The sequence below is a fragment of the Staurois parvus genome, unplaced genomic scaffold (genome assembly GCF_062004578.1).
Source record: "Staurois parvus isolate SC_StPar_1 unplaced genomic scaffold, SC_StPar_1.0 ptg001070l, whole genome shotgun sequence".
NCBI lineage: Eukaryota > Metazoa > Chordata > Amphibia > Anura > Ranidae > Staurois > Staurois parvus.
Window position 1 is genome coordinate 32,920 of NW_028318866.1, and position 19,473 is coordinate 52,392.

The 19,473-nt window shown below is 40.2% G+C and overlaps 1 protein-coding gene across 1 annotated transcript in view; it reads right to left on the reverse strand.

Annotated features, from left to right (window-relative positions):
* The window catches only part of LOC149440562 (NACHT, LRR and PYD domains-containing protein 1b allele 2-like), a gene marked incomplete at its 3' end in the record, with an annotated part of 40,699 nt that extends 30,667 nt beyond the window's left edge, over window positions 1-10,032 (reverse strand). The window contains exons 1-3 of the mRNA XM_089658456.1: window positions 10,006-10,032; window positions 5,109-5,204; window positions 4,847-4,899 (exon numbers count right to left, since the gene is read on the reverse strand). Of these exons, the coding sequence (XP_089514582.1) occupies window positions 4,847-4,899; window positions 5,109-5,204; window positions 10,006-10,032 (176 nt within the window). The remainder of the gene's footprint in view (window positions 1-4,846; window positions 4,900-5,108; window positions 5,205-10,005) is intronic.
* Between the last annotated feature and the right edge of the window lie 9,441 nt (window positions 10,033-19,473).

Genomic DNA, 19,473 nt, shown 5'->3' on the forward strand with positions numbered 1-19,473 from the left:
TGGGGGAGAGGAGCGGCTGCTCCTTCTTTCCACTCGGCCTCTTGATTTTCGTGGGGCCGCTCGGCTCCGCCTCCTCGCCGGTGATTGGTCGCCTGTGTGCCTTTCCAGTGCTGGCACCCAATCACCGGTGAGGAGGCGGAGCCGAGCGGCCGCGTGACCATCGAGTGGCCGAACTGAAAGAAGGAGCAGCCGCGCTTCCTGGACCGGATCGTCGTGGGACCGGGACCGGAGCCAGGTAAGGTACAGCAGCCCCTCTGCCCACCCCTGTACTTAGTGTCCGTTGGAGGAGGAGGGGGGGGCGGCGCCGCGCCGCCCCTCGAAAAAGTGCCGCCCTGACACCGGCTCGCCGTATACCGGCGTATAAGACGACCCCCGACTTTTCATCAGATTTTTATGGGTTGAAAAGTCGTCTTATACGCCGGAAAATACGGTATATATTTGATACCTAAGGACATGTTATTTCAATCAAAGTATGAGTCATCATTAAAACACAAATTGTTTTGTGATCCCTGACTGCCCCCCAGTGGACAGGTGAGATATATCCTTATGTACGCACACTTCTCGACCGGCCAATCAACAAGCCTGTTGGGAGGGTCTTTTGAAACAAAGGATTGTATGGTATAAAAAGGCCATACACCTCACACTTAAAAAATCTAAAAAGCTAAAAATCTAAAAAATCTGGAAAAGAAGGAGGAAGCTGGCAATCTGAAAAGCTGAGAATCTGAAAATCTTCTAACCTTCTGCCAGACTTAAAGATCTTCTAAATCTTCTAAAAACTTCTGCTAAACTTCTGAAGAAGAATTGCTGTGGACTTATATATGTTTTTATATATGTTTTTTTGTATATTGTCAGGTATTTTACACCTCACTGGACTTTATATATTCATTCATTTATTCATGTTTGTTTGCATGATCAGTTCTTAGGTTATGCGTTTATTGGGATGCACGTGTGTTTTGTGTTATATGGTGGGAACAATAAAAAAAAATTTTTTTCTTTTCTTTTTTTCTTCAAGAATTGCTGTGGACTTTATATATGTTTTTTTGTGTGTTTTGTGTTATATGGTGGGAACTGTTTTTTAGTTCTGGTGGGAGGTTTTTTAGCACATTGAGTCCTGTTGTGACTTACTTGTTTGTTTTGGAGCACTATTGAATCCCATTGGATTACTTGGGGCAGCATTTATGTTATTTGGTCCTTTTAGGACCTCGTATTGACACTTGTCACATGTGATTATTTATGAGTTTTTTAGCACTATTTAATATTGTGTGTTTATGTTATTTGTGTCACTAATTTTGCACTGTTTCACTTATTCATTTATGTGTGAAGAATTTTTATGGTAGTAGCGCTGCATCCTTTGTGTTTCATTTATAATTTTTGTCTATGGGTATATGACTGTATGTAGCAGCTTTAGCTTTGTTGGTAGGTATTAGTTTTTAGGTAGGAGCGCAGGAGTTTGTCACATTGATTCATTAGGAAATGCATTAGTTGTCCGATCATTTTTGGAGAAACAGCAACCCAAAAAAAAAATATTGTATTTATAATTTATTTTAAAAGTATTCTCATATGCAAACAGAAAAACGCCAATGGGACAAAGCCCGCGGTTGTGCGGCACCTAGCGAACATATCTGGTATTGCATCTATAAATGTGCCTGACATGATTCCGGATTTACTAACAGGAAAGAGTCTACAAAGTAGACTCTTTTTAATGAGCTTGCTAGATGCCTTTCTGATGACTGACAGGTCTAGATTGATTGAATTGAGTCTGCCTGAATGTTCTGCATCTGTTGGTAGACTCAATTCTTAGGAAATCAGGGTCTGAGGGACAACAATGTCAAAAAGGTCTGGTATAGTCATTATATCATAGATATCAGGATGTCACCAATTATAAACAAGACATACAACTCAAAAAACAAAACAAAAACAACATACATAAATTGGTTAATTATTTAAATATACGGGGTATAGAAAAGAATCGCTCCCCTTTAAAATAATCACATTTTGTTGCTTTGCAGCCTGAAATAGAGACAGACACAGTTTTTGTTTTATCCAGCTGCATTTACTTAGTGCAACATATTACATCCCAGTGAAAGATTTAAACAGACATGTTAGAAAAAAATAAAAAAATTCAAAAAACAGAATAACTGGAGTTGGAAACAGGATCACCTCCCTCCTAAAAATGACTTGTAAATTTGATCAGGTATACTGTAGCTAATCACCTTCTCAATGGCACACAAAGCCAATTGACTTTCACTTTCACCTGTGATCATCTGGGGTCATTTTGATTAGCTCAACAGGAAAAGAGCTTTCCTGGAGCATTTCAGTCCCTGGCATTACAACTGAAGCAATCAACTATGGGTGGCAAGGCACTGTCAAAAGGTCATCAAAGAGGACAAGGGGGCACTCTTTCCTGCTTAATGAAAAGAGATTTAATCTCCAAATACGGAAAGGTTTCTTCACAGTAAGAGCTGTGAAAATGTGGAATAGACTCCCTTAAGTGTTGGTTGTGGCCAGCTCAGTGGATTGCTTTAAAAAGTTCTGGATTCTTTCTTGGATACACAGAATATAACTGGATACTAACATTTATAGGTAATGTTGGTCTCTCAGGAGCCTTTTTTCCCCTACAGGAGCAAATTGGATCATGCTTTTACTGGGTTTTTTTGCCTTCCTCTGGATCAACTTTGGGTATGGGATTATAACATTTATTTATTCAATTTATTTTTTATGGTTGAACTAGATGGACTAACTATGTAACTATGTAAAAGATCTCCGGGATAAAGTTTTGGACAGGCACAAGTCAGAAGATGGATACAAAAAACTTTCAAAGGCTTTATCAATGCCTAGAAGCACAATGAAGTCTACTATTAAGACGTGAGTGGTATTTGGTAGAACACAGCCCCTAATGGATCAGCATGAAAGAGCCAGGTGGAAACTGGTCAGAGAGGCTACCAAGAGGCCTACAGCAACTCTGAAGCCGTGTCAGGAATTGATGACAAAGAGCGGTCATTGTGGTCATGTGAAAACAATATCACAAATTCTCCACAAATGTGGCTTGTGTGGGAGGGGTGCAAAAGCACCTACTCAAAAAAGGCCACATGCAGACACCACTGAGCTTTGCCAAAACGCACCTTGAAGATTCTGAGAACACATGGAGAAAGGTGTTCTGTCAGATGAGACTAAAATGGAATGATTTGGCCTCAGCACTAAACTGACGGACTAGATGACTTGTCATAGTAGAAGGAAAAAAGGATGGGGCAAAATACCGTCACATTGTGGAGGAAGATCTGCTGCCCTCTGCCAGAAAATTGTCAATGGGAAGAAGATTTACCTTCCAACACGACAATGACCCAAAGCACACAGCAAAAATGATCCCACAGTGGTTGGAGGAGAAAAAGGGTCCATGCATGACCTAGTCAGAACCCAGACTTAAACCCCATTGAAAATCTGTGGATTGACTGCAGTCCACAAACGGTCAAAATCAAATATCTGTGGATTGACTTGAAGACTGCAGTCCACATGCGGTCACCATCTGTCAGGAAACTATTGCAGCTCATGCAAATTCTTCTGCAGCTCATGCTCGTCCACGTGTACCAGCACACAGACAAGCCCAGGCTAAAATCCAGCGTGCAATGACAGTAGGCGCATTTCTTTACACCATCGCGCATCGGCGAGCATGTCTTCCAAAGCTGCCTATTTAAAGGAGACTCTGCTATGTACTAATCGCTGGATGTTCTTCAGCTTCCTGTGACCAGTGTTCCTGTTTGTTCTGACTGATCTTCCGTTGCTGTCCCAGCTTGCTCCTGACCTTGCTCTGTGGATTCTGGATTCTGACCTCAGCTTGCCTTAGACAACTCTATGCTGATCTCCTTGTGCTGACCTCGGCTTGCCTCTGACTATCCTCTGCCTGATCTCCTGGTGCTGACCTCGGCTTGCTACTGGACCTCGCTCTGCTTGCTAACCTGGTACTGACCACGGTCTCCCTCCTGACCACGCTGCGGTCTCACTATGTATGACCCTGGCTCACCTTGACTACATCCCTGACTGTGGCAATCACCTGCTATCAAGCTATCGGCACCCATGCTTCTTTGAGCCTTGTACCTCTGTCACCACATTCAGGGGTGCTCGGACCAGAGCCGCATAGGAAGCCCTCTCGTCAACTCGGCCTTCAACCAAAGTACGTGACATCATCAAATGTAACTGAACTTGAGTTCAGAAGAGCTGCAAATATTTCAAAGTCTAGATGTGCAAAGTTAGTAGAGCCATATCCCAACAGATTAAAGGCTGGAATTAAAGTGAAAGGTGGTTCAACAAAATACTGACAAGGGAGTGATCCTTTTTCCAACTCAAAAATTCTGTTTTGCAATTTTTTTTATTATTTTTTTTCTGACATGTTGCTGTTATATCTTTCACTTGGATGTTATAAGTTGCACTGAGTACATACAGCTAGGTAAAACAAAAACTGTATCTGTCTTCATTTCAGGCTGCAAAGCAACAAAATGTGTAGAGGGGTGATCATTTTCTATGCACTCTCCAGTGTTAATAAGTCAACCCCTATGCTCTAAAGCTCCTCCAAATATAAAGGAATCCAGGAACAGTAGGTTTTCCTGCACTAACATTATTCCTCAGGTTTTACAGAAAAGAAAAAAAAAGTAAGAAAGAAAAAAAAATATTTGTAAATCTTCCCCATGAACACAATTCACATAGAGAAGATTGTCAACATTAGAATGAAATACATGCAGGAAAACATACATAAAAAAACATCTGGAGTCACTGCAGCACCAGAATCCTGGAACTAGAGACATAAAGCAATACACACTCTGGTGACCCTCTTGTAAGGATATTGTTGCCTCACCTGAATATATCTCCAAAAACATCTGGAGTCACTACAGCACCAGAATCCTGGAACTAGAGACATAATGAACAAGAAATTAATTCATATATGAGATACATAGATAGATAATAGATAGATAGATAGATAGATAGATAGATAGATAATAGAGAGATAGATAGATAGATAGATAGATAGATAGATAGATAGATAGATAGATATTTGGGATTTCGAAAGTAACACTTTGCTCTTCTATTACTAGAACGAACAGATTATTTTAGCTCACCTTTCCACACAGATGGCACTCCATATTAGGTGAGAGGATTCCAACGTCTTTCTTGACTGGATATTCAACTAATAATGATATTAATAATCTTATCATCTAAAATTAGGTATAAGTTTTAGCAATTATGAGTACATTATGAGTCATTAACAAAGAAAAATAAATTATAGCAATTATAACATTTATACTTTTAGAATACCTTTTATCATTACCTTGGCACCTGCATCATCTTTTTTTAAATCTTAGAACTATTGATCGTTCTTTTATTTTATTTCAAGCCAAAGTTATAAGTAAATATAAGTAGCAGAAAATCCCATGCTGATGATATGTATGTAAGTTTTCATAAGCTAATGTTTCAATATCAAAGATAAATGTTTTTTATATATATATATATACAGTGGGGATAGAAAGTATGGGCACCCCAGCTAAAAATTTGTATTAATGTGCATAAAGAAGCCAAGGAAAGATGGAAAAATCTCCAAAAGGCATCAAATTACAGATTAGACATTCTTATAATATGTCAACAAAAGTTAGATTTTATTTCCATCATTTACACTTTCAAAATAACAGAAAACAAAAAAATGGCGTCTGCAAAAGTTTGGGCACCCTGCAGAATTTATAGCATGCACTGCCCCCTTTGCCAAGCTGAGACCTGCCAGTGTCATGGATTGTTCTCAATCATCGTCTGGGAAGACCAGGTGATGTCAATCTCAAAGGTTTTAAATGCCCAGACTCATCTGACCTTGCCCCAACAATCAGCACCATGGGTTCTGCTAAGCAGTTGTCTAGAAAACTGAAACTGAAAATAGTTGACGCTCACAAAGCTGGAGAAGGCTATAAGAAGATAGCAAAGCGTTTTCAGATGTCAATATCCTCTGTTCGGAATGTAATTAAGAAATGGCAGTCATCAGGAACAGTGGAAGTTAAAGCAACATCTGGAAGACCAAGAAAAATATCAGACAGAACAGCTCGCAGGATTGTGAGAAAAACAATTCAAAACCCACGTTTGACTGCACGATCCCTCCAGAAAGATCTGGCAGACACTGGAGTTGTGGTACACTATTCCACTATAAAGAGATACTTGTACAAATATGGTCTTCATGGAAGAGTCATCAGAAGAAAACCTCTTCTACGTCCTCACCACAAAATCATCGTTTGAACTTTGCAAATGAACATATAGACAAGCCTGATGCATTTTGGAAACAAGTTCTGTGGACTGATGAGGTTAAAATTGAACTTTTTGGCCGGAATGAGCAAAGGTACGTTTGGAGAAGAAGGGGCACAGAATTTAATGAAAAGAACCTCTGTCCAACTGTTAAGCATGGGGTTGGATCAATCATGCTTTGGGGTTGTGTTGCAGCTAGTGGCACAGGGAACATCTCACGAGTAGAAGGAAAAATGGATTCAATAAAATTTCAGCAAATTTTGGATGGTAACGTGATGCCATCTGTGAAAAAGCTGAAGTTAAAGAGAGGATGGCTTCTACAAATGGATAATGATCCTAAACACACCTCGAAATCCACGGGGGATTACATTAAGAGGCGTAAACTGAAGGTTTTGCCATGGCCTTCACAATCTCCTGACCTCAACATAATTGAAAATCTATGGATAGACCTTAAAAGAGCCGTGCGTGACAGACAGCCCAGAAATCTCAAAGAACTGGAAGACTTTTGTAAGGAAGAATGGGCAAAGATACCTCAAACAAGAATTGAAAGACTCTTGGCTGGCTACAAAAAGCGTTTACAAGCTGTGATACTTGCCAAAGGGGGCAGTACAAGATATTAACTCTGCAGGGTGCCCAAACTTTTGCAGACGCCATTTTTTTGTTTTCTGTTATTTTGAAAGTGTAAATGATGGAAATAAAATCTAACTTTTGTTGACATATTATAAGAATGTCTAATCTGTAATTTGATGCCTTTTGGAGATTTTTCCATCTTTCCTTGGCTTCTTTATGCACATTAATACAAATTTTTAGCTGGGGTGCCCAAACTTTTGATCCCCACTGTATATATATATATATAGTATTTTTCATGTTTGTTCCCACCTAAAACCAGTTTCAATCTCCTGAAGATGTGATTTTCATTGGGAAAACATGTAGAGCTCACAACTGATGGACCTTTAGGCTCGGTTCACACTGCCGCAACATGGGATATGACTGGTGAGACCAGGGGTGTATTTACCACAAGGCAAACAAGGCATTTGCCTAGGGTGGCATTTTTCAGGGGGGCAGCACAGGCTCTTCTTCCAGAAGAAGAGCTGGAAGAAGGGAAACAGACAGAAGAAGGGATCCAAGAATGGCTGTAGGCTGCTTGATGGTGTATTCAGAGCTGGACTCTCATTCTAGGGGATGTCAGGAGCTGTGAAGGTGTGAAGGTGAGTGTCTTTCTCTCTTGCTGGGGTTAGGGGTGGCCGGTGTGTGGAGGGTGGAAGTAGTGGAAGGCTCTCTTGGGTGGGGGGTTGGGGGGGGGGCAGGGGGTAGTGTTTGTTGGTGTCAGGCTTTCCCTGCAGGGGGGGCAGCTGATTTTTGTGTTGCCTAGGGCAGCACAAAACCTAAATACACCTCTGGTTGAGACCCCAAGTCCCATGACATATGAAATCCCATGTTAGTCAATGAGTGCTGTCCTAATTAGCACTACTGAAGTCACTCCGACTTTAGAAAAGGTTCCCCTACTACTTCAAGGTGACTTCTATCCAACTTGTGCCCATAGACTTTAATGGAAGCCGCCTCCAAGTCTGATCCGAATCTATACTGATGTGATTTGGATCCGACATTACAGTAAGATTACCCAAACATTCCCTGAAAGTTGCTACAGAGTCGCTTCAAAGTAGTACCCAAGTCGCCTGGCAAAATCGCACTGTAAGCTGTGTGACTTTCAGGTCATAAGAGTGTGAATAAAAACTCAAGGTACAGACTGGGTGAAGGGAGTCCATGATAAATTCCCCCACCCCCCCTATTTGGGGTTGTACCTCCTTATGCAATTGTATCACCCACTGGACCTGATTGGTTGTCATTTCTTAAGCATTTTAGGCTATCATTTTCAGTATTTTTATCTTTTTGTTTAAATAAAATGTTTTATATTATAATCATTGTCTATGGTGCCTAAAAAGTCCATGAGATCCTGAGATAATGAGCTACTAAAGTTCTGTAGGTCATTTTTGGTATAAGGCAGAATTTACAGCATCCTCCCCGCCCCCGCCCCGCCCCCATCTCCATAGGATGCTATGCTACTAGCACAAAAGCTCCCCTTACAACGGCTTCTTGTTACTGTGTATAGCCGATGGGGATCCCACATTTTTTGGAAACAACCTCATGTAACATCATTGTCCTAAGTAGTATGTGCATATCATTATTCATTAGTCAAAAATACTGTTTTTTTTCTCAAAATTGTCAGTTTTTTTTGTATAGCGCAAAAAATGAAAACCGCACAGGCGATCAAATACCACCAAAAGAAAGCTCAGTTTGTGGGGAAAAATAGGACATACATTTAATTTGTGTTCAGCATTGCATGACCGCACAATTGTCAGTTAAACTTACCCAATGCCGTAACGCAAAAATGGCCTGGTCAGAAAGGGGGGTAAATCCTCAGGAGGGCAAGGGGTTAATTTCCCACCAGGGTATTATCCCCTCCCACAGGACCCTTCAAAAGGTAAACAAATGCTCAGCTCCTGACCTTCTCTTTACATTCCTGATTAAACTCCTCACTGGGATATTACCTCCAATATGACCCTCTATAAAGGTGGAATATTCTCTGCTCTTCACCTTTTCACTGCCTTTCTAATCACATACACCTCTGGGATACCACACCCTCCAATATGACCATCCATATGGTAGAAATGACTCTGCTCCTAATGTTCTCTCTACTTTTTTGATTACACTTTCCACAAGAATATCACAGAACCAAGAAGACCCTCCATAAGATAGAAAATACTCTGCTCCTGACCTTCTCTATACCTTTCTGATTACACATCCCTCACGGAACTTACACTGTCCAACATGACTGCTCATTAGATACAGACTACTCTACCCTGGACCTTCTCCTACCTTTCTCATTACCCTTACTACTGGGACATCACACTCTCCAAATTGACTCTCCAAAATAAATAAATAATCTGCTCTCGAGCATCTCTCTGCCTTTCTCATTACACCTACCAATGGGATATCACAAGGTCATCATGACCCCCAATAAGGTAGAAAATACTCTGCTCCTGACCTTCTCTCTACCCCTATTATTAGACCCACCTTAGGACATCACACCTTCCAACATGACTGACCAGAAAACAGAAATTACTCTGCCCTGACCTTCTCTACCTGTTATTGGTAATCACCCAACAGTTATACAAACCTATGTAAACCTATATGTGATAGACTAGGCCCAGGGGATTGTATTCATAAAGGTAGAAAACAGAAGCATTTCCTACCTTACACAGGGGCTCATATTAGAGGATCTGATGACCCTAGAACCTCATAGTTTGAACAGCAGATCAGTTTTGGTGCTTTATCAGAATATTTCCACCAGTTTTTGGACTTACCAAGTGGTGTAAATCGTGGAACTTTGATCTTCACTTCAGGTTTTACAGCCAGATCGTCAGTAAGAGAAAATAATCATTAAAACACGAAAGTATATACAGTATAAAGGGCACAATTCACTAAATAGTATCTTACCGCATCCAAGTATGTGATAAGATACCAGACAACATTTTTTAAGTTTGCATTCACTAAAAAAAACGCTACTAAAATATTGCATTAATTATTTTATCAAGTCATGCAGTATGTTAGTAGTGAAAACAATGCGTTAATGTTTCAGCTGTCAGCAGGGTTCCCCACTGAGAGTTGAATGTAAGAAAAAAAAAAAACACATTTTTTTTTAAAAAGTGGCGTGGGGCCCCCCAAAATTCATACCAGACCGTTCTCCGAGCAATCAGTCATACTAGATCACATGCCCTCAACATGGGGGGGTGCTCTGGGACGGGGGGTTCCCCATGTTGATGGGGACAAGGGCCTCTTCCCCACAACCCTGGCTGATGGTTGTGGGGGTCTGCGGGCAGGGGGGCTTATGGGACTCTGGAAGCCCCCTTTAACAAGGGGGTCCCCAGATCCCGGCCCCTCTCCCCTATGTGGTACATGGTACTGCTACTCATTCACAAAAAAAAGTGTAGTGTAAAAAAAAATTAAAAAATCACCCAACAGTTATACAAACCTATGTAAACCTATATGTGATAGACTAGGCCCAGGGGATTGTATTCATAAAGGTAGAAAACAGAAGCATTTCCTACCTTACACAGGGGCTCATATTAGAGGATCTGATGACCCTAGAACCTCATAGTTTGAACAGTAGATCAGTTTTGGTGCTTTATCAGAATATTTCCACCAGTTTTTTGGACTTACCAAGTGGTAAAAATGGTAGAGCCTTGGTCTTTACTTCAGGTTTTAAAGTCAAATCTACGGTAAGAGAAAATAATAAATAACTAAAACATGAAAGTATATACAGTATAATGTCCCATGTACAATAATGGCATGAGATAAAAAGCAATACTAGAATGGGCTTTATGGAAAAATAGATCTACAACAGATCAGATTCTCTTGTTACGCATGATCCCTAGAAAAGGTTTTAAAAATGAGAGGAATGACTCAACCTGTTTATTTATTATAAGTAGATCTATGATCATGTATGATGAGAGGCATTATAAGAACATTACACTGGTGGTAAGAATCCTGAGATATGCAGATTCCATCATGTAGTAAATGGACCAACATACAGTGCTTTGAAAAAGTATTCATACCCCTTGAAATTTTCCACATTTTGTCATGTTATAACCAAAAACGTCAATGTATTTTATTGGGATTGGATGTGATAGACCGACACAAAGTGGCACATAATTGTGAAGTGGAAGGAAAATGAGAAATGTTTTTCAAAAGTTTTAACAAATAAAATTTGTGAAAAGTGTGGCGGAATTTGTATTTAGCCCCCCGGAGTCAATACTTTTGTAGGACCCCCTTTGGCTGCAATTCCAGCTGCAAGTCATTTTTGGGGACGTCTCTACCAGCTTTGCACATCTAGAGAGGGACATTTCTGCCCATTCTTCTTTGCAGAATCCCTCAAGCTCTGTCAGATTGGATGGAGAGCATCTGGGAACAGCAATTTTCAAGTCTTGCCACAGATTCTCCATTGGATTTAGGTCTGGACTGTGACTGGACAATTCTAACACATGAAGATGCTTTGATCTGAACCATTCCATTGTAGCTCTGGCTGGATGTTTCGGGTTGTTGTCCTGCTGGAAGGGGAACCTCCGCCCCGGTCTCAAGTCATTTGCAGACTCTAACAGGTATTCTTCTAAGATTGCCATGTATTTGGCTCCATCCATCTTCCCATCAACTCTGCCCAGGTTCCCTGTCCCTGCTGAAGAAAAACATCCCCACAACATGATGCTGCCACCACCATGTTTCACGGTGGGGATGGGGTGTTCAGGGTGATGTGCAATGTTAGTTTTCCGCCACACATAGCGTTTTGCTTTTACACCAAAAACTTCAATTTTGATCTCATCTGACCAGAGCACCTTCTTCCACATGTTTGCTGTGACCCCCACATGGGTTCTGGCAAACTGCAAACATGACTTCTTATGGCTTTCAACAATGCCTTTCTTCTTTAATAATTTTTTTTTAAAAAACTCGTGAGCCAATATAGTGACTTTCACCTTCAGAATGTGTAACAAAATACTATTTTTTAAAAATGAATAAAAACATAAAGTAAACCAAAAATAAAAACAATATGTGGTTCGCAAACACTTCACACCCAACTCATATAATAGTGTATATAATAGTAAATAAATAAATTATTGTGCTGCGCTCCCTAAAAACAAAAACAGCATGTGCATATATATCAATTTTCAGAAACATGCAATAACCCTCTTAGTTGTGTTCCACTAAAAATCCACCCATGCAGCAAAAACATCCCAATATAATACACAAAAAATCCTCATAAAAAAATCACCCATGCATCAAAAAACATCCCAGTGTAATAAACAAAAGTCCTCTTTCCCATAAATCAGCTTCAATCAAATGGATTAATTCCAGGTTTCCAAGTTCCTTATAGCAACACTGCTGCTCTATTGCTCTATGCTGATCGAACGCGGTGACGTCAGAGCCCCTCCCCTATGCATTACGCCTCTGGTCACGTGGCTTCATCAGGGGGAATTGATTATAAAGCCACGTGACCAGAGGCGTAACGCGTAGGGGAGGGGCTCTGACGTCACCGCGTTCGATCGGCTTTGCTGTGATACGGCGAGTACTGAGAGAGAGTGTGATACACACTGATGGCTATTTTTACTGATGGGCTTGTTTTTATCCATTACAATGTGAGTGAGGCAAACTTAGTTTTGCAATAAAGTGTTTTAAAAGGATAAAGCACTATTCTTTGTTTCCCTTTATTATCATACATGTGGAGATTGCTGGAGCAATCGTTAGGAGATTCATTCCCCAGGAGGGGTGGAAGAGGCAGATTATATCCATTTATCCGTATGTCCATAGAAGAGGATTAAGTGTCCAGGTGGTAATCAGGAACAATGAAGTGTGGAGAGATCCAAAGAAGGTGGTGGTCATCCAAGGGATCCTTCATCCTCATGTGGGATAAACCGGGTTTATTAGCCTGATAGGCTATAAATTGAGGTGAGCGCATAATAGAGCAGCAGTGTTGCTCTAAGGAACTTGGAAACCCGGAATTAATCCATTTGATTGAAGCTGATTTATGGGAAAGAGGACTTTTGTTTATTACACTGGGATGTTTTTTGATGCATGGGTGATTTTTTTATGGGGATTTTTTGTGTATTATATTGGGATGTTTTTGCTACATGGGTGGATTTTTAGTGGAACACAACTAACTTATTGCATGTTTCTGAAAATTTATATATATGCACATGCTGTTTTGTTTTTAGGGAGCGCAGCACAATAATTTATTTATTTACTAATGCCTTTCTTCTTGCCACTCTTTCATGAAGGCCAGATTTTGAAGTGCACGGCTAATAGTTGTCCTGTGGGCAGATTTTCCCACCTGAGCTGTGGATCTCTGCAGATCCTCCAGAGTTGATGCGATTTCTCCTGCGCTCTAGGGCCCTATCTCTGAAGTCCCTTTGAGGTCTACATGCCTGATTTTATTCGCTGTTACATAAGGGGGGATATGATCTCCATGTATAATACATAAGGGGGGATATGATCTCCATGTATAATACATAAGGGGGGATATGGTCTCCATGTATAATACATAAGGGGGATATGATCTCCATGTATAATACATAAGGGGGGATATGATCACCATGTATAATACATAAGGGGGATATGATCTCCATGTATAATACATAAGGGGGGGGATATGATCTCCATGTATAATACATAAGGGGGGATATGGTCTCCATGTATAATACATAAGGGGGATATGATCTCCATGTATAATACATAAGGGGGGGGATATGATCTCCATGTATAATACATAAGGGGGATATGATCTCCATGTATAATACATAAGGGGGGATATGATCTCCATGTATAATACATAAGGGGGGATATGATCTCCATGTATAATACATAAGGGGGATATGATCTCCATGTATAATACATAAGGGGGGATATGATCTCCATGTATAATACATAAGGGGGGATATGATCTCCATGTATAATACATAAGGGGGATATGATCTCCATGTATAATACATAAGGGGGGATATGATCTCCATGTATAATACATAAGGGGGGATATGATCTCCATGTATAATACATAAGCGGGGATATGATCTCCATGTATAATACATAAGGGGGATATGATCATGTATAATACATAAGGGGGGGATATGATCTCCATGTATAATACATAAGGGGGGATATGATCTCCATGTATAATACATAAGAGGGGGATATGATCTCCATGTATAATACATAAGGGGGGATATGATCTCCATGTATAATACATAAGGGGGGATATGATCTCCATGTATAATACATAAGGGGGATATGATCTCCATGTATAATACATAAGGGGGGATATGATCTCCATGTATAATACATAAGGGGGGATATGGTCTCCATGTATAATACATAAGGGGGGATATGGTCTCCATGTATAATACATAAGGGGGGGGGATATGATCTCCATGTATAATACATAAGGGGGGATATGATCTCCATGTATAATACATAATGGGGGGATATGATCTCCATGTATAATACATAAGGGGGGATATGATCTCCATGTATAATACATAAGGGGGATATGATCACTATGTATAATACATAAGGGGGGGATATGATCTCCATGTATAATACATAAGGGGGGGATATGATCTCCATGTATAATACATAAGGGGGGGATATGATCTCCATGTATAATACATAAGGGGGATATGATCTCCATGTATAATACATAAGGGGGATATGATCTCCATGTATAATACATAAGGGGGGTATGATCTCCATGTATAATACATAAGGGGGATATGATCTCCATGTATAATACATAAGGGGGGATATGATCTCCATGTATAATTCATAAGGGGGATATGATCTCCATGTATAATACATAAGGGGGGTATGATCTCCATGTATAATACATAAGGGGGATATGATCTCCATGTATAATACATAAGGGGGGATATGATCTCCATGTATAATTCATAAGGGGGGATATGATCTCCATGTATAATACATAAGGGGGGATATGATCTCCATGTATAATTCATAAGGGGGGATATGATCTCCATGTATAATACATAAGGGGGATATGATCTCCATGTATAATACATAAGGGGGGATATGATCTCCATGTAGAATACATAAGGGGGGATATGATCTCCATGTATAATACATAAGGGGGGATATGATCTCCATGTATAATACATAAGGGGGATATGATCTCCATGTATAATACATAAGGGGGATATGATCTCCATGTAGAATACATAAGGGGGGATATGATCTCCATGTATAATACATAAGGGGGATATGATCACCATGTATAATACATAAGGGGGGGATATGATCTCCATGTATAATACATAAGGGGGGGATATGATCTCCATGTACAATACATAAGGGGGGGATATGATCTCCATGTACAATACATAAGGGGGGATATGATCTCCATGTATAATACATAAGGGGGGATATGATCTCCATGTATAATACATAAGGGGGGATATGATCTCCATGTATAATACATAAGGGGGGATATGATCTCCATGTATAATACATAAGGGGGGATATGATCTCCATGTATAATACATAAGGGGGGATATGATCTCCATGTATAATACATAAGGGGGGATATGATCTCCATGTATAATACATAAGGGGGGATATGATCTCCATGTATAAATACATCAGTGGATTCATATAGTGAACTCGGTGTAGAGTTATTCACCCTGAGGTCATCACAGAGGACAATCAGGCGCTCTGTACGTCTGGAGGAAAATAAATTAAAGCTCCAAAAAAGGAAAGGTATTTTACATTGGATCGTGCTTTGCTGGGTTTTTGCCTTCTTCTGGATCAACTGTGGGTGTTGGATTATAATTTTTTTTTTTTTTTGTTGAACTGGATGGACTTTTGTCTTTTTCAGCCAGACTAACTATGTGACTGTGTAACAATGATCAGCATGCCTGGTATACCTAGTCACAAGCATTATGCACATCCATAGTTTAGTTATAAATAAGAACAGATATTGACCTTTTATTATATTTGATTTATCTGCTAATCTTTCTAATGCTATCTGAAATGTACCCCGATGGTGTCGCTTCTGGCAAAATGCGTTGGACAGAGCTGGAATGACTTTGCCACACATGCGCACTGGACGGTGGCCATTTAAGATGTGGGAACCTGCAGGAGATCTCTGTATACAGCACTGTTTTATTACTGGAGCTTGTAAGTGTACATTTAATAAGTCAGAATTTTACATTTTGATATGTATGTACGGGTAGGGGGCGCACACTAGCGCCATTCGCGGCCGCGGCTGTCAATCAGCGGGTCCCAGCTGGTAATTACTAGCTGGCACCCAATGATACCCGAAGATCTCTGTATTGGTGTCACTGGGGATGTCAGTGACACCAAGTCAGTTCCACCATCGCCACCATTACTAGTAAAAATAAAAATATGCCGCCATTTGTAAACGCTATAAAACTTTCACGAAAATCAATGAATTCACACGTATTGGGATTTTTTTTAGCAAAGACTTGTTTCAGAATACATTTTGGCGTAAATATATGACGAAATTAGATTTTTTACATTTTTTTACCGGACATGTTTAATAGCATAAAGACAAAAATATTGTTATTTTTCTCAAAATTGTTGGTCTTTTTTTTTGTATAGCGCAAAAAATTTAAAACCGCACAGGCGATCAAATACTACCGGAAGAAAGCTCAATTTGTCGAAAAAAAGGACATAAGTTTCATTTAGGTGAAGTGTTGCACGACCGCAAAAAATTACCTGGTCAGAAAGGGGGTTAAATCCTCAGGAGGGCAAGGGGTTAATTTCCCACCAGGGTCTTATCCCCTCCCACAGGACCCTTCAAAAGGTAAACAAATGCTCAGCTCCTGATCTTCTCTTTACATTCCTGATTAAACTCCTCACTGGGATATTACCTCCAATATGACCCTCTATAAAGGTGGAATATTCTCTGCTCTTCACCTTTTTGCTGCCTTTCTAATCACATACACCTCTGGGATACCACACCCTCCAATATGACCATCCATATGGTAGAAATGACTCTGCTCCTAATGTTCTCTCTACTTTTTTGATTACACTTTCCACAAGAATATCACAGATCCAAGAAGACCCTCCATAAGATAGAAAATACTCTGCTCCTGACCTTCTCTATACCTTTCTGATTACACATCCCTCACGGAACTTACACTGTCCAACAGGACTGCTCATTAGATACAAACTACTCTACCCTGGACCTTCTCTCTACCTTTCTCATTACCCTTACTACTGGGACATCACACTCTCCAAATTGACTCTCCAAAATAAATAAATAATCTGCTCCCGAGCATCTCTCTGCCTTTCTCATTACACCTACCAATGGGATATCACAAGATCAACATGACCCCCAATAAGGTAAAAAATATTCTGCTCCTGACCTTCTCTCTACCCCTATTATTACACCCACCATAGGACATCACACCTTCCAACATGACTGACCAGAAAACAGAAATTACTCTGCCCTGACCTTCTCTACCTGTTATTGGTAATCACCCAACAGTTATACAAACCTATGTAAACCTATATGTGATAGACTAGGCCCAGGGGATTGTATTCATAAAGGTAGAAAACAGAAGCATTTCCTACCTTACACAGGGGCTCATATTAGAGGATCTGATGACCCTAGAACCTCATAGTTTGAACAGCAGATCAGTTTTGGTGCTTTATCAGAATATTTCCACCAGTTTTTTGGACTTACCAAATGATGCAAATGGTAGAGCCTTGGTCTTTACTTCAGGTTTTAAAGTCAAACCTATGGTAAGAGAAAATAATAAATAACTAAAACATGAAAGTATATACAGTATAATGTCCCATGTACAATAATGGCGTGAGATAAAAAGCAATACTAGAATGGGCTTTATGGAAAAATAGATCTACAACAGATCAGATTCTCTTATTACGCATGATCCCTAGAAAAGGTTTTAAAAATAAGAGGAATGACTCAACCTGTTTATTTATTATAAGTAGATCTATGATCATGTATGATGGGAGGTGTTATAAAAACATTACACTGGTGGTAGGAATCCTGAGATATCCAGATTCCATCATGTAGTAAATGGACCAACATACAGTGCCTTGAAAAAGTATTCATACCCCTTGAAATTTTTCACATTTTGTCATGTTATAACCAAAAACGTCAATGTATTTTATTGGGATTGGATGTGATAGACTGACACAAAGTGGCACATAATTGTGAAGTGGAAGGAAAATGATAAATGTTTTTCAAAATTTTTGACAAATAAATCTGTGAAAAGTGTGTCGGCATTTGTATTCAGCCCCCCGGAGTCAATACTTTGTAGGACCTCCTTTGGCTGCAATTCCAGCTGCAAGTCTTTTTGGGGACATCTCTCCCAGCTTTGCACATCTAGAGAGGGACATTTCTGCCCGTTCTTCTTTGTAGAATCCCTCAAGCTCTGTCAGGTTGGATGGAGAGCATCTGGGAACAGCAATTTTCAAGTCTTGCCACAGATTCTCCATTGGATTTGGGTCTGGACTGTGACTGGGCCATTCTAACACATGAATATGCTTTGATCTAAACCATTCCATTTTAGCTCAGGCTGGATGTTTCGGGTCGTTGGAAGGGGAACCTCAAGTCTTTTGCAGACTCTAACAGGTATTCTTCTAAGATTGCCCTGTATTTGGCTCCATCCATCTTCCCATCAACTCTGACCCTATTCCCTGTTCTTCCTGAAGAAAAACATCCCCACAACATGATGCTGCCACCACCATGTTTCACGGTGGGGATGGTGTGTTCAGAATGATGTGCAATGTTAGTTTTCCGCCACACACAGCGTTTTGTTTTTACGCCAAAAACTTCAATTTTGGTCTCATCTGACCAGAGCCCCTTCTTCCACATGTTTGCTGTGTCCCCACATGGGTTCTGGCAAACTACAAATGGGACTTCTTATGGCTTTCTTCCAACACTGGCTTTCTTCTTCCACTCTTCCACAAAGGCCAGATTTTGAAGTGCACGACTAATAGTTGTCCTGTGGACAGATTCCCCCACCTGAGCTGTGGATGTCTGCAGCTCCTCCAGAGTTCCCATGGGCCTCTTGGCTGCTTCTCTGATGAATGCTCTCCTTGCCCGGCCTGTCAGTTTAGGTGGACGGCCATGTCTTGGTAGGTGTGCAGTTGTGCCGTACTCTTTCCATTTTCGAATGATGGATTGATGAACAGTGCTTCGTGAGATGTTCAAAGCTTGGGATATTTTTTTTTATAACCTAACCCTGGTTTAAACTTCCCCACAACTTTATCCCTGACCTGTCTGGTGTGTTCCTTGGCCTTCATGATGCTGTTTGTTCACTAATGTTCTCTATTAAACCTCTGAGGGCTTCACAGAACAGCTGTATTTATATTAAGATCACATGACACACAGGGGGACTCTATTTACTAATAAGGTGACTCCTGAAGGCAATTGGTTCCACTAGATTTTAGTTTGGGGTATCAGAGTAAAGAGGGCTGGATACAAATGCACGCCACACTTTTCAGATATTTATTTGTAAAAAATTTTGAAAACCCTTTATCGTTTTCCTTCCACTTCTCAATTATGTGCCAATTTGTCTATTACATAAAATCCTATTAAAATACATTTATGTTTTTAGTTGTAACATGAAAAAATGCGGAAAATTGCAA